Source organism: Periplaneta americana, chromosome 3 (genome assembly GCF_040183065.1).
Source record: "Periplaneta americana isolate PAMFEO1 chromosome 3, P.americana_PAMFEO1_priV1, whole genome shotgun sequence".
In the NCBI taxonomy this organism is placed as follows: Eukaryota; Metazoa; Arthropoda; class Insecta; order Blattodea; family Blattidae; genus Periplaneta; species Periplaneta americana.
Window position 1 is genome coordinate 27,690,251 of NC_091119.1, and position 16,398 is coordinate 27,706,648.

General features: G+C 34.4%; 1 protein-coding gene across 1 annotated transcript in view; it reads right to left on the bottom strand.

Annotated features, from left to right (window-relative positions):
- Positions 1–16,398, bottom strand: part of LOC138697008 (uncharacterized) — a 68,582-nt gene that overhangs the window by 7,822 nt on the left and 44,362 nt on the right. The window contains exons 9-12 of the mRNA XM_069822599.1: positions 7,006–7,431; positions 2,862–3,023; positions 2,466–2,662; positions 2,119–2,311 (exon numbers count right to left, since the gene is read on the bottom strand). Of these exons, the coding sequence (XP_069678700.1) occupies positions 2,119–2,311; positions 2,466–2,662; positions 2,862–3,023; positions 7,006–7,431 (978 nt within the window). The remainder of the gene's footprint in view (positions 1–2,118; positions 2,312–2,465; positions 2,663–2,861; positions 3,024–7,005; positions 7,432–16,398) is intronic.

The following is a 16,398-nucleotide window of genomic DNA, read 5'->3' on the forward strand; positions in this document are numbered from 1 at the left end:
GCGATAGTTGCTATCCCCTTGGAGCGCTGTGAGTTCTAGGAACGAAAGACTATGCCACTTCCATCGTAATCTAATACAGCCCTTAAGGCAGACCATGTAACTCGCTTAGCCCGATCACGAAGGGCGGCGTTTCAACCATAGAAATTAGTTGGAATGCATAAAGAGTAACATATATTTCTCTAAAATGTAGTGTAATTGCGTTAATAAAATTTAAAACAATGATTATGAGACACTTCAGACATAATTCACTTGCGAGTTAAGGTGTAATATTTTTGGTGTGAAAATTACGTTGTTCGTACTGTATGTGTAATACCTGCCTTTAGTTCGATTAAATATTGCGAAATTCTTGTACACTCATTTATGCACGATTCAATAATTTTCAGTTGCACCTCACCGATATTTAGATATGTTGAAATTATAGGTTATGTTTACTGTACCATTTGCCCCTTTCTGTCTAATTTTAGTGTTCTCCAATGCCCTACCATTCATACGGAAATTATAGGTTATGTTTACTACGAGCATGTAGTATATTTAAGTTATATTCATAAATTCGCAATCATACATTATAATTAAGCATAATGACATGTATGATACCCCTCACATTCAATTTGTCTGTATTTTAATGCTACAATTGAGTACTGAATTATTGTATTTATCTACTACCTAAGAGACGAAGAAACACAATCGTGCGTACACTATTTTCATAGGAGTGGTATGGTAAATTTTCTGTCTATAATTAAGGAAGGTATATGTGCTAAATTAAAGTCACAATATAAATACTTTTTTATTAAACCTCAAAATAGCTTCCATTCTAAACTTAAAATGTTGATGCGAACAGATTATGTTAACATGCAAAATTCTATTCACATTAAAATAAGAGAGTTTTCTAATTATTTCTGCAACATATTATGCAACAAGAAGTAAACGGAACTTATGGACACATTACACTAAATTAAACTTTGCAATGATACGCAATAAAGTTATAATATAATATTTCTCTGAGCTCCATACACTGAAATAGAAAACCCGAACATACATTACGGCCTAGATCGAAAAGGCATTGACTGTACCGTATTTTGCATTATTGTGAAAAGTTGCGTAAACTGTGAAATGTTCGTTATCGGTTGTAATAACTGTAAATGGCTAAAATACAATAATTTGAACAATAATATGGGACAAGGAGACGTTTGTAGGACTATAAATTATAAGAAAAAGAGATCAGAGTTATCCTTCTTCTGAAAGATCCAGGAAGGTGAGATCATGAAATATAATATATACTTCGGAATATGTATGATAAGACTTTCCTGTGTTAAATTTCAACGTACCTCGTTTACATGTTTCGACCTATTTATGGGTCATCTTCAGAATTGGTCGTTGTTGGTCTTGGCGCCACTTGTTCTGTTTCCTGTGAGAGTATGTTCGTGTGGTATAGTGTAGAGTCAAAGAGTATGTGTGTTTTGAAGTTGAGTTGTGTGTTGAGAATTTCGTTGGGGTGTGTTTTTGTGTGTCTGTATATTTCATATTGTTCTATTGTGTTTAGTTTCTGGCTTTTTGGTTGGATGTGTAGTATTTCCATGTCTGTGTTGATGTCTCTGTAGGTGTGGTTAGCATTTGTGATGTGTTCTGCATATGTGGAGGTGTTTTGTATTTTTGTTATGGCTGTGATGTGTTTTTTGTAACGTGTTTGAAACGATCTGCCTGTCTGTCCTATGTAGAAGTTGTTGCAGGTGTTACATTTGAATTTGTATACGTCTGTGTGGTTGTATTTGTTTGTTTGTGTTGTTTGTGTGTTGAGATGTCAACATGTACTGTCATTCTCGTTGTGGTTTCCGTTCCTGGTTTATTGTGAACCAGCCTTAACAGCTCGCTTAGCGATGATTCAGCGTATCCGCTTCCGGCAGTAAAATCCTGCGATCTATGCATTACATTACTGAAGTAATTTATTATATTACTTATAATAAAAGAGTTTTAATGAGCTCTACTTCACTACTCGTGCGGCGTGCGGGATTTTGTGCAACTACGCCGTGTATCGCCGTTTCGACTCTACATTCGCGAGTGGAGGAATATAAAATGTATGAACTGTATAAAGAGCATTTATTCTTTGGTTGTAATACTTACGTTTCTTGTCATTTTTATGGTGATGATGGTCTGTAGAATTTTCGTCGTGTAATGTTCCTTTTTGGGCCTGCATCAACAAGTGCAGCATGTCTGGTCTTACAATGCCTTCTCGCTCCCTCGTTGCCATTGTGTCCTTCACCAAACCTCTGAAGAAATTTGCTATGTTTCCAGGAATCAGTCTGAATCCCACAGTCTGAAAGACACAACATTTATGACTATCGTCAAAGGACAGAAGTTCAGAAATTACGTTCACATTGCTTGACTAAGTTAATTCACATTTAGTGATAGGTGGTGTATAGATACGGAAATAAAATTTGGAGCTCTCTTATTGTTTGAAAGGAACTCACCTGCAGCAGCTTTGGGAACATTAAACAGAGGAACAATTTAGCCTGTTTGAAATTGCTTGCTTCTTGACCCATCTTATAGAACTCGTTTTTCGGTTGCTTTAAGGAGTCCACACTTAGTCCAAAAGCTGTTGTGGCAATGACATCATTTGTGTATCTGGTGTACAAGTCTTTGAGTTCTAGTATGAGCAATGCGCCGTCTGCACAGATTAAAATAAAAATATCATACAGTTTGGAAATAAACTTAACATAATGTTACGATGAAAGAGTAGTGGAACGGAGAAAAATTATCTCCGGCACCGGGATTTGAACCCGGGTTTTCAGCTCTACGTGCGGATGCTTTATCCACTAAGCCACAATGCTTACATTATCTTTAGCAAACCATAAAAGTAATATTACCTTTTTGAACAGCGGAGTCATTTTCAGGTGGTTTTTCATAGCATTCTTCCAAGAAATTAATCAACTGTTTGCTACACTCTGATACCAGCAAGAACATGGTCTTCATCTTGCTTGATGTAAAAGCAGGAGTCAGTGTTGACCGCATATCTTTCCAGGTGCGACCTGTTGGAAGCAAGCAAACTACAATTGTAATAATTGATTTAAAGATATTTTACAAGAAATTAAGTTTTGTTATAAAAGCTGATCGTTTGAGAAGATTCTCAGTTTTCACTATATGAATTTGGTAGAAGCGAGACAAACCCACGAACAATGAAGTCACAGATGTGGGCATCAAATTTTTAAGTGGACGAGATTTTGTCTCGAACCCGAAAACCTACAATAAGGATGTAATGTGCCACACATACGTGCTTGTCGCGCATGTAGCTCTCATACGGGACATACCGCTAGTGGAAAACGAGAAAAGAAAGGGTTGAACATGGTGACATACAGTAACGATAGAGGGGAGAAATAAATCATATATTAAGTTCTAGTCCTTATTTTTTATGCACAGAATATACAGGGTCATTTACTTCAGGGGGTTATTCTTTGAGGTATTTAGAAAAAAAAACAGTTTAATTCAATTTTACTCGTTCTTGCTTCCTTCTCCAGAAAATGGTTGTACATGGAACATTTTATAGCGTGTTTCGGGAAAGCCATTGATTGAATTCCCAACACGCTCAGTCAATTTAAGAGAGCAGTGTATTATGAAAACAAATGATTAAAAAAAACTGGAACAATTTTGTTTCACGACTAGAAAGAGATCTAACACTACCAAAACTTAAAACTTTCAAAATATTGAAGAAAATAAACTCGGATATAAAAGAAAATGTTGTTATAAACCCTATACCAAAGGAGACTCTACTTAAACAATTTCAGAATATATGGTTTGACTAAAATCACTCTCTTACATTTAAAAGCTTTGAAAATAATACCACAGATTTTATCTCCTATGAAGAATTGATTAAAATATATAAATGTTCAAAGAATGGAAAAGCCCCAGGAGATGGGCTGAACTCTGAGCTCTTTAAATATGCTGGAGAAAAATTTACATGTAGGTTTTTATATTTCTTAAACAATATTTGGCAAGGGCCGAATCCTCCAGAATGTTGGCAAAAAGCTATTATAATACCCATTTATAAGAAAGGAAACAAAAATAAATATACGAACTACAGAGGCATCAGTCTTCTCAAATCAGGCTACAAATTTTATACAGCCATAATAAAAAATAAATTGGCTCAATTCTATGAACATAAACATGAACATATAAATGATTGGAATGACCTACCTGCAGCGGTCTTTGAGGGCTGTCCTTCCTTAAGGAGATTCAAGAATAATTTAAAAAGTTGTGTATAAAGTGCAAATTAAAATTAAGGCGACATTTAACATTTAATTTTTTAAGGTGACATGTATTTATTTAGCCTGACGAGTTACTTCCTTGGTTTGAATTGTAAATTATTTAAAAATAGCATGTAAGTGGGTCTTAGACTAGAAATGTTTAGTTTAAATGTAGTTCTGTTTATAAGTACAGTATGCATAAGGGTGTAATTATTTAACTTATTTGAACTGTTGTATCAGTGAAGCGAGGTGAGTCAGTGAAGTTATGGTTTTACAGTGCAGTGAATAGTTCCGATCAGTGATAATTTATAGCGTCAATGAAATGTGTTCTATAGTGTCAGTGAAATGTGTGCTAAAGTGTCAGTGAAATGCGTCATAGTGCCACTACAGTGAGTGAGATGAGAATAAAGTGAAAGACTATTGAAACTTATGTAGGGCCTGTACATAATAATGTAGGTTGTAATGTAAAATTAGATATTTTATTTATGTTTTATTATTATTGTGTTAAATTATATTGTGTATTCTTATTGTATTGTGTATAAAATTGTAGGCCTATTGTGTATTGTATAATTGTATTGTGTATTGTAAATATTGCTTATCATTTCTTTATTGTTTATATTGTGTATACCACTGCCACCGGGTGCATGCCCACTTGCAGTGTAAATAAATACATACATACACACATACATACATACATACATACATACATACATACATACATACATACATACATACATACATAAAATTACAGAAGAACAAAATGGCTTTCAACGAGGTCGCTCTTGTTGCGATAGTTACTTCACTATGAAAATTTTAATAGAAAAAAAAAACAGATAATTCAATATTGAAACACACTTAGCATTCACTGTTTTCGTGAAAGTATTTGACAAAGTAAACAGAAACATTCTTATCGAAATTCTATGCCACGATAATGCACCAAATCAAATTATCTCCATTATCTACAACTTATATAACCAGAATGAAATTACCATACTAACTGAACATGAAACATCTAACTGGGTTGCAATAAATCAAGGACAAGGATGTCAACTCTCACCACTTTTGTTTATCATATATATGAACCACATCCTCAAAACTTGGATGGAAGGCCACCATGCCAGAATACAAATCAACGGGAACTCTTGGCTCGACACTCTGCTGTTTGCTGACGATCAAGTTATCATTGCAACACCAGAAGATGAACTGCAACGAGCCGTCCACAACTTATAAATAACTGCTTCAAAATTTAACAAGGAAATATCAACCGAAAATACCAAAAACATTGTCTTTTTAGGAAAAGATCCAGTTCCATCCAAAATCATTATAAATTGCACATTAATACAGTGATGTCAAAGCAAGCGCATTTTTCTGACATTGACGTCGTGCGCGGACATCAAGCGCTAAGTATGGAAAGAGGAAGGGTTGTGTATATGAATAAGCAGCCTGTTGAATTAAGAAAACAGTGGTGCACAAACTTCAAACGGAACGTGAAATTTGATGTCGTTATTTTTATATGGCTTCTTTCTGTTTGATATTATCTATATTTTCTCTAAAACAAAAGTACTAATACCAATTTCTTAATATTGCAGTTGTGTTTTAAATGTTCATAACATAATAAAGAGTTAAGAAGGAATATTCACATAAATTCCATAATAGTACAACTATACTGTACTAAATGGATGAAACACATCATTCATAAAGAAAGTGATATTCCAAAAAAAGAGATTGAGTGTGACATGATAAGTTGGAATTGATATTGATGGTACCTTTAGCCTTATAAAAGTAATCAATAAACCAATCAAAACAATATTACAGTACAAAGCAAAGTTACCTAAGTGCTGTATATGTTTTAAGTGTAACTAATATTCCATAACAAAACCCTTATCGCATTATGCTTTTAAGGTGATATTGGTGAGCAACTTCCTGTCATCTGAATATTAAATTATTTTCTCGAAATGTGCTGAAGCTATACAACTGACATTTTTACAATACATGGGCACGTATCTTTTACTTATTATGTAACAATAGTTCCTTTCTTAATTCATTTCCTTACAAACAATTTCCATGCGAATATTTTCAAAATTTTCAATACACTATCTTCAGTAATACGTATTACGATATATTAGATTTACGAAAACATTCTATAACGCTGTTAAATAAATAGGCCTATATCTGAAAATTTCACTTTTCTATAAAAAAAAAGTTGAGAAAATATTTCTTTTGAATAAAAAAAACAAACTTGTGAAAAATGAGTATTAAAATTAAAACTTACATTCTCATAATAATAATAATAATAATAATAATAATAATAATAATAATAATAATAATAATAATAATAATAATAATGACAATGCACATACTTCTCAGACAAATCTAAAAATTAACATGGATACAGTTTTAATATGTTCTGTTCCCTTCATCCATTGAATCAGTGCTGGCCATCCCTGAATATAGCTCGACCAAGCGGCATATACTACCTCTTTCATATGTCTTTCCTTTCCGCTGTAAAGCGCTCAGGCTCTCCTGGGCTCTAAAGCGCGCGCTTGCTCCTATGGGCATCAATTGACATGACTGCATTAATAGAACGTGTGAATTCATTCAGCTATTTAGGTTATAATCTATCATACAAACATCGAACGTATTAAATAAAAACTAGTTTGCTTTTAATTTTGAGTTGATTTTATGCCCTTAGTTCATAATTTGTAGTTAGTCGAAAATGAGAGAGAGAGAGAGAGAGAGAGAGAGAGAGAGAGAGAGAGAAGTTACTCACCGTTGAGATTGAATAGACCTTTCCTCCAGATTGGATCTCCGACCTCAGAGACAACAGGGCGGTGGTCCGTGAAATGCTCGAAATCCTTCACAGTGACCGTTTTGATGAGCTCAGGATCGGTTATCATTACCATGGGCGTCAGGAATACGAAAACTGCGCCATAGGGATGGTCCTTGACCTCGTTGTAGAGCTCTAATGTTGTTTCCCCAAAAGATTGAGAATTCCGCATTGCGGACCACATATTGCCAATGAATGGCAGAGGTTTCATGTGCGGAATTCCCGGCTTAACGAAGCGCCAGTAGCTGCTCATACCCAAAAAGTACAAAAGCACTCCCAGGCTGAGCAGAAGAAGGACCCAGTCCGTGAAGGACCACGTCCATTCCAGTAACGCCATTTTGCTTGCGTAATAATATCTTGTCAAATTATCTGAAAATATTAATGAAACGATTATAGTTAGTATGGTTTACAGTATTTTTCATTTTCCCTGGTCACTTACCCACCTATTATTCCATTCATCGAGCTACGTATACAACTACCATCAATCTAACTATACATTCAATAATCAACTTCCTCACTCACCCTTCCTTCTATCCTTCTATCCTTGAACTCATCTACTTATTCTTCCCTTCTCCATCACTCAGTCCATCCACCCATCCACCAATATTCAGTTATTAATTCATTTACCCATGGGTGGGCAACTCGTGCTCTCGAACTGTCAACACAACGTCAGTCAGGTGGAACGAACTCTGTTCTAGATGATGTCTGTACGTGGTTCTCGCAAGACGGAAGTTTGCTCGAGTCTGCAGTAAGCGGCGGCTCGTTATGAGTGAAACACAGTAAAATCCGATCAGATCGTTTTCTCTTTTATTCACGACTGGGAAAAAGGTACTTTTTTTGTTCAGAAGGAAGGTACAGTTATGTATCTTATACAGGGACATCATTTTATTTTTACTTCAATTTTTATTGTACCTGAGTTTTTGAATGTACTTCACTCCCACCCTCTACTAGTAAACTTCCAACCGTTCTCCACACAGAACCAAGCGAATACAGTCAAAGTCGCCTTACAGTCATAGTACAAACAAACAGTACTGAGTTAGTGAGTATTGTACGTTCCAGAAATATGTTCGCGTTTTCCAGTGCCGAAAGAGCTTTCAATATTGAATCATATTCTCGCACAGGTACTCTCGTCCGTTTGCCTACGTCGCATCCCGGATTCCCCCGTCCGCTTCTGCTCGCCCCTTTGTAAAGGCTAGTGGCTGGGCTGTCTTGGCTCTTTTCTGAAAACATTAATTTCTGTTAGGAATTGGACGTCTACGTAATATGATACAACTGTTTAAAATAACTAAAATGAAAGGGCCTCGTTAATTAACTGTCACTTGATTTCCCTCCTTTCTACGATCCTGCGACAAAACCACTTGGACGGACAGTAGATAGCATGTCTGAGTAATTTTATCTTTTCGGATCGGGCAGAAGTGAAGATTGGATTTACAGTACGCAAGGTACTCTTTTATAGAGTAGGTACAGAATTATTTCAACATGAGTTACTAGTACGAAGGACGACACTGGTAATTGGAATTAGGTACAATAGTCTATAGTGCGATAATATGAAAAAAAAAACAGAACTGAAGCCTGTATCGAAATGAACGGCCAAATGGCCACCATTTTCAAAATTGTGTTTAAATATCCATATTATGATTATTTTTCAATTTAACTTCATTCTCTATATTGTACGCTAATGTGCTGTAGGCAGTATAATGTACACTGCATAATGAATACGTCCGAATAGATAGCTCAGTTCGTGAGTAAAAACACTTATTGTTAATACAGTACTGTATTTTGATCAAAGAAAAACCTAATGAAAATTATCAAACTCAAAATCGCGATATTTCCTAGTTTATGTAAATGGATGAACTACTTTACTTCCTTCCTGTACCTAGTAAAGTGATTTGTTTGTATTTTACGCCAGTATCATCGAACTCCAGTCGTGGAAAGTGGTAGCAAACGGTGTTTCCGGTTCTCAACCGTTAATCCAAAGGTATAGCCACGTTAATATTAGAAATGTTAGTAAAAATAAAATTATGTCCTTGTATTACGTTCTACTACAATTTTTTACGCATAATATTTTAATATCAGAAGACATTTTACAAATAAACATGATGAAAGTTTTGGTAAAGTGATACCGTATGGATCTGCAAGAGAGAAAGTTTTAAAAGAGCTGAGAGAAAAATGGGATATCAACAAGGTGAGACCGAAATCACATGTCAACACGTTATGCTTGAGAGTGACAGAATTGCGCGACATGTGATCGCCCAGCTGAGAGTATTTGTAGATATACTTAAAATAAGGCAGTATCGAGCGGAATATAAACAACTTTCCCACTTTCCTTCACTAGAAACTGTGAAGAGTGATGAAAATCTCCTTATCAAATTCTTCTTAAAATTGACATTGAGAAATATTCTGGTACTCTGTATTCTTATGCTGATGATACTGTGGTTATATTTAGCGGTTCGAGTTGGAATGAAACTTATCAAAATTCTACCAGTGGTATTAACATTATTAAAAAATGGCTGGATGCTCACTTACTTTGAACGTTTCTAAAACAAAATTAATACTATTTTCATTAACATCGCATGGCCTTGAGCAACTAAAAATAAATAATAATAAAAGTATAACAATACATGATTGTAACCTATCTATTTGCTGATGTAATGCTTTGAGTATATCCTCACAAGTTAAATATTTAGGCATTATTATTGACCAACATTTAAAATGGGACAAGCATATCTCCTTCCTGTGTAACAGATTGCGTAAAACAATTCACAAATTTTCCATTCTACCCCTCTTATTTATCTGTTTATGTTCTGCGTACTGTGTACTTAGCTCTGTTTCAATCAATAATTCAGTATGGTATTTTAGGTTGGGGAGGAATGGCAAAATCGACTCTCCATCCTTTAAATTTGCTCCAAAAAAAATTATCAAAATTTGTCTATATAAACCTTTTGATTACCCAACAAAATTAATTTTTCAGGAATTTGGTGTATCAAATCTAGAACAAATTTATAAACAAACATTGCATATTTACTTTAATAAAAACGACAATAAATTTAAATTTGATCCTCACGAATACCATACGAGACAAAACTACAGTTTCTTTCTAAATACTCCCAAATGCCACACAACTGCTGGATTAAAACACAGCAGAAATTTTGGACCCAAAATATATAATGAATTAATTAGAGCTAACCCTGAGCTAAGTAAACTTAACACACATAGATTTAAGAAACAAATTAGATTAATTATTTAATTGTTTAAGCTAATAGAGTTAAAAATTGATACTCTAGTATTTATGTACTTTTGTATTTTCTATTTGTATATAGACCCTATTATTACATGCTGTATTATTTTACCATTTATTAATGTTATTGTGCTCAATGAACTCTCTTAATTTTGTGATATATTTTGTATAACTGATCTGAACTGCGCCCGAGCACGAGCTTCTGCTCTTTCAGGCTGCAGTGCCTAATGTAGCTCAAGTGTAAAGTATTAAATAAATAAATAAAATAAAAAAATATATATAGGACTCTTCTTCAAGACGTTACAACAGAATTCACTGGTAGGTTTGGAGAGATAGTGACAATGGACAAGGACTGGAGTGTTTCTGCAATACTTTTGGCTTGCAGCCGATAGAAGCTCCTGAAGGTTTGGAGCTTGAGTTGATAAATCTACAGAACAGCATACCACTTAAGAGTTTCGGTGAAATCAGGAATGTAACTGCTCGTTATGCTGCCTAAGTCATAGTTTCCAAATCTACGCTTATTTGCCTCCTGTCTAGAAACCATATTTGCTTCTACATAATGTTTTCGAATTTGAACCAGATTTTAATGGAAGAAAGAAGTGTCGAAACTCCAAACGTACAGAAAGACCTCAGGAGTAAGTTTATTTGATTTCCGTGACATGTAAAACAATAATTACTTCCTTGAATTTCTGATTGTTTAAGAATATAGGATAATATCTTCTGAAAATAGAAGCATATATTTTAATGTATAAACACTTGTAAACTTTCAAGTTCTATGTTTCAAATAAGACAAATATTAACAAATAGTGTAATAATAAATAAGTGCTGAGGTTACCGGTGTATTTGTTGTAGTTTGAAAAGATTGTGTTCAATTTATGTTTTCAGTACGTTCAAATTCAAATTCAAATTATTCACAATTTACAATTGAAACGGTACATACGAATAGATACCCGAAATGAACATATGCTCGTTCTCGGGTACAGTCCAGTAGAGTCTACATAAATTTTACAGACATATATAATAATGTTGATGATAGAAATAATAGTAACAATAATAATAATAATAATAATAATAATAATAATAATAATAATAATAATAATAATAATAATAATAATCGTGACGGAGATAATACAAAGATAGTAGGGCCTAACACAAATTAATAATAATAATAATAATAACACAAAATATTAACAATAATAATAATAATAATAATAACACAAAATATTAACAATAATAAAATAAATACTAAGATTGATAAAATAAAATATAAAACCACTTAGCGAGAGTTAACACAACGTAAATAAGCATATAATAACGAGAAAAAAAATAACGAACTCGAAAATCAACAGAAAAGTTCGTTATATCACAGACGACAGCAACCGCAGTATTGACATTGTGATGCATTATTGGTAGGAGTGGGGAGCCGAAGGTCTACATCCTGACGTTCTCTTCGAATATTTTCATACAATCACGTGTATAGTATTATTAATGTTGATAAATCCACAAATAAACAACGATTGGTCACAGCTAAATTGCGTAATCCAGCACTGCCTTACTTTGTGATCAGTAGCGGCTACCCCTCCACCCCCACTCCTCAAACCTAGACTGAAGTATTATGGGCTGCATTCAGCAGTGATTCGGCGCTACCTATTGGACACCAAAGTTATGTTGGTATGACTGAGGGAGAAGTCTCCCACCTATTTCTGTATTTTAGAATATGGCGGACCCCGTCAGCGTACACTAGTGTACCCGAGGTTTTTTCCGGGGTCTTTCCTCATTTTAATTTGATAAAGCGTCGTAAAATAAACAAATTAAAAGCCTATCACATAAGTTATTGCGTACAAACAAGCAGAGACTCACCTATCACGTTCACTGAAGCTCTCTCTTCTGTGACCTAACTCCGTCTCCCCACCTCTGTACTAGCTATCTCTCTTATTAAACATGAACCGAGCTGACGTCACTAGACTTGTCCTTCACCAGTTTCACATTCAAACGTAAGTTCTGCAGATTATTTCAACAGCGAGAAAACCCGAGTAGAGTAGAGGTGGTAGAGACACATGGAAGATAAGCACAAGATATTCTTAATTCCTTCTTTATGCATATACTATAAGCAGTTATCATTACATCAGATTCAACAGTTACATCAGATTCAGCCAGGTCGTTGTCTCAAACCGCTTCAAGACGTCCTTCATTTCCGTTCATATACAGTACTTACTTTTATTTTTCTTTCTTATTGTTTTTCTCTCTCTCTTTCTTCCTCCAATTGTTTCTTTAATTACTTAAAGATTCTCTGTGGCGTCTCTATTTTTTTCTTGCTAGTTGTTTAAGATGATTTAGTCTCCTCTCTATCTTGTGCTTCAGAGTTTCAGTATGTTTTTCCCAGATGACCTTTGTGTCAAAAACTACTCCACAGAGAAGAAAAAAAAATCGCTTACCTTAAAATTATATATTAATTACAATTTCAAACTAAATTACCGTATTTTATCGAACTATTTTTCCGAAATACGCAAGTAAAAAATACGGATCGACGGCTAATTCGAAATGAAGTTGGCAACATTGCCCGATTTTCCTCTCGCGCAATACATAAGGTGGTAGCACATGCCATTATCTTCCCGCGCACAATCAGATATTTCAATTGTTAACATTGTTAAATGCCGTTTAGAATAGCAGTACATATGAGTAGCTTAATATCAAAGACGGACATCTGACCTCACTCGAAATTTAAATAGCTGTGGTTTTTTATACAATTTTTCATGCTCTTTCAAGTTATAGTGAAACCATATGCAAACTCAAACCCTATATTTATAAAATAAATTGTATTAAATATTACAAAGAACACTGTGAATTAAAAAATTGCCCCTAGATCAAAACTATGGAGATGACAGATGTCCGTCTTTGATATTAAGCTACTCATATATCAGAATCAAATGTGATAAGTGTATAGTTTGTGTGTTTTATATTTTCAATTCTGAAAATGAGTACCACAGGTACGGGATTGTGATCCTTTACTTGCAGCGAAAAAAATTAAAAGTGCTACAGCCCATAAATTTGTCGTACTGTAAGTGAGAGTTGCATCAGACTGGAGGAAAAAGAAGGATGTTATTAAACAACAACGGAAACAGGAGAGCTTCTCATGGTCAGAAAGCAAAATTTCCCAAGGGGAAGGCAAGCTAATCGAATCTATAACGGATAAACAGCAGCTTGACTACGCAGTTCCGGCAGAAATGTGCCAACTAAAATCTCTGTCCCTATTCCGGGATAAAATGTATCGTTAACTGAACTGTATCTGTGTTTAATTGTTTTTAATTTGTTGTGGTCGTGAATACATTTGTTGAAAGTTTCCCCACCCCCCTTTCAAAAGTGGGGTGCGCGGGGTATTCGAGAAAATATGGTACTTATATTATAAATAGAGCCCAGATTTTATGTAATTACATATTTTATTCCTATATATGTAGGCCTAGCTATAAGAAAAGCTAAAATGTCGGCGAATCACATAAAAGAGATCATTATTCCGAAGTTTTAAGTTACAAATTTTTACGTGTTTTGGTACATAATAAATATGTTGACATATTTTACATATTTTGAAGGATATTGCATATTTTGAAAGAATATGCATTTTTTTCTATAAATTTTTCCTACATTTAATTCTTAAATTATGCGTTTTAAAATTATTTATTAAGCTTATCCTTTCGTCTCTAGTTCATAAACGTAATTTAATAATTGAAAATAATAACGTATTTTGTCAAAACTGGACACGTCTTTGCAATCCTAATAGTTTGTATATCCCTTAAGAAGTAACGGTTAAGTAGGAACAAATACCATTGCGAAAGATGGGTCATTGTACTGCTAACACGGTGAAGGAAAGAGTGAAAGTTACCCTGTGGGTATGACCGTTTAGCACAAACATCCCAATCAGTTACTCAAAAAGAAAACAATTTTTTTTTTTTCTGTTTTCGTGAGAAGCTTATTTTTACATCAGGAGATACAAGTAGCTAGTCTACTGCCATTCGCATCCAAGTTAAAAGACTGGATTTCAATTGACGATTCCTTTACTATGATGATAAAATCGTGTTGTGCAAAGTGCGTGACAAAGGCATTGAGTGCTCTATGAAGTCACAATTAGAACAGCATTTAAAAATTGAACTTCATGTGAGAAATAAAAAACGTGCTCCGTCGAAAAGAAACAAGTTCTTCTAACACAAGTGGTGCTGAAACCTTCTTCGTCTTCTACCAGTGAATTTAATAAAGATTTGTGCATGGCAATATTTGCTGCAAACATACCGTGGTATAAACTTGGAGTTCCAAAGTTTCAAGCATTCCTACGCAAATACTGCAACTTCATTATTTCGCATGAATCAACACTCCTGAAAATTTATTTGACACAATGGAAACGATTAGAGCTGAACTTTATGATTCCTACGTATGGGTTGCCATTGTCTAGACGATCAATGGCAGCAGAAGATATGGAAAAATATTTAATTAATAATTGCGCCTCCAAACAATAATTAAATGAGGTTGAATCACATGCGCACCTGTAATTGTTTATAGTGCAAAATACATCTAATCAAGCTTAGATTTTAAATTACGTATTTTTTATTTATTACGTCTGGATTAGCAATAAGAAAGGTCTATCTTGTGGCCAATGGACCAAGGTATTAAAATGAACACCAATGTTATCGCAGTTAGATCTCTACCCGGTAGAAGCCTTAGCAGTACCCATTGCAGGAGATGCAATGAGCATGAAACGTTACCCCACGTGCTAGGTTTCTGCCCTCAGGGTGAATTACTGCGAATTGACAGACATAACACAGTCCGGTCAATAATTGCTAACAAATTAAGCGAACATGTTAAATACGAGGTATATGATGAAGTTCAATGTCTTCCTACGGAAGGATCTACACGGCGTGCTGACATCATACTAATTGACCGAAATAAAAAAAAATTGGTCTCATTCTTGACCTAACAGCAAGGATTGAAATTAATGAAGATCAACCAAAGCAGGTACATGAAGAGAAACGCGCTGTTTACCTTCTTTGCTGTGATGATCTCAGTCATAAATATTATATTCAAGATTGGAATGTCATTGGACTTATGTTTGGTGCGCGAGGAACAATTCCCAAATTTACATTGGAGATCCTCAGAAAATTAAAGGTTCCTGAAAAGACTCTTCAGACAATTGCATCAACCATTCTAAAATCTTCATTGAACATCATCAATCACCATCTCTATTCATCTGTAAAATATCCAATGTATATTATTTATTTTCAATGATTTTTTATCGTTTTGATAGCTACCACATCTTGTCGCAAAATATTAATTTTTTTAATTTCATTATGTATTTTTCTAAAATTAATTTACATTTTATTTTTTGTTAATTTGAATTGATTAGGATGCCGATATTTTAAATCCAAGATATGCACAGCTATCATTTCGATATACTGCTTATATACATATTTTGCCATTTTTAGCTACATAAGTTATTTATGTACATATTCCTCATTTTCATATTACATAAAATCCGGGCTCTTATAACAAGAGCATTGTCATAGCATTTTGAAACTTAATAAATAATAATGTAAGATTTTTATGGAACGTGACAAACGACTTTCATACTGGTTTTGAGGAAATGAATGAAATTGTTCTTTCCGCATATTCATGGGCAAATTAAAGACTTGGGATGGGATCCTTGGTGGTCTGGTCATTGTTGCAACTATTGCAGGTCGGTATGACTTCAGGGCTATTTCCTTAGAAGTCTCCAAACTGACACATTATGAAGACAATTTCCGGCTTTCACCGAGATTGTACGATGATTTCTTAAAATCTTCAGTACAATAAAACGTCATGGTAGTTTTGCATTTTCACCAGTTCTAAGAATTTCCAGAGTAGCTTTGCTTTCCCCTGAACCCTTTTACTGCATCTCTAACCGTCGATTACGACAGCAGTATAGCGCAAAATGCGACGATTGTCAATGACGGAAATATATCTTGGAACTTCTTTTGTTCTCAACGGCATTCTTGCTAACGAATTGACGTTGAATTGATAAATCCAACAGTCTCTATAACAACGTTCTTTACAACAAAAACAGAAGGGAAACGAAA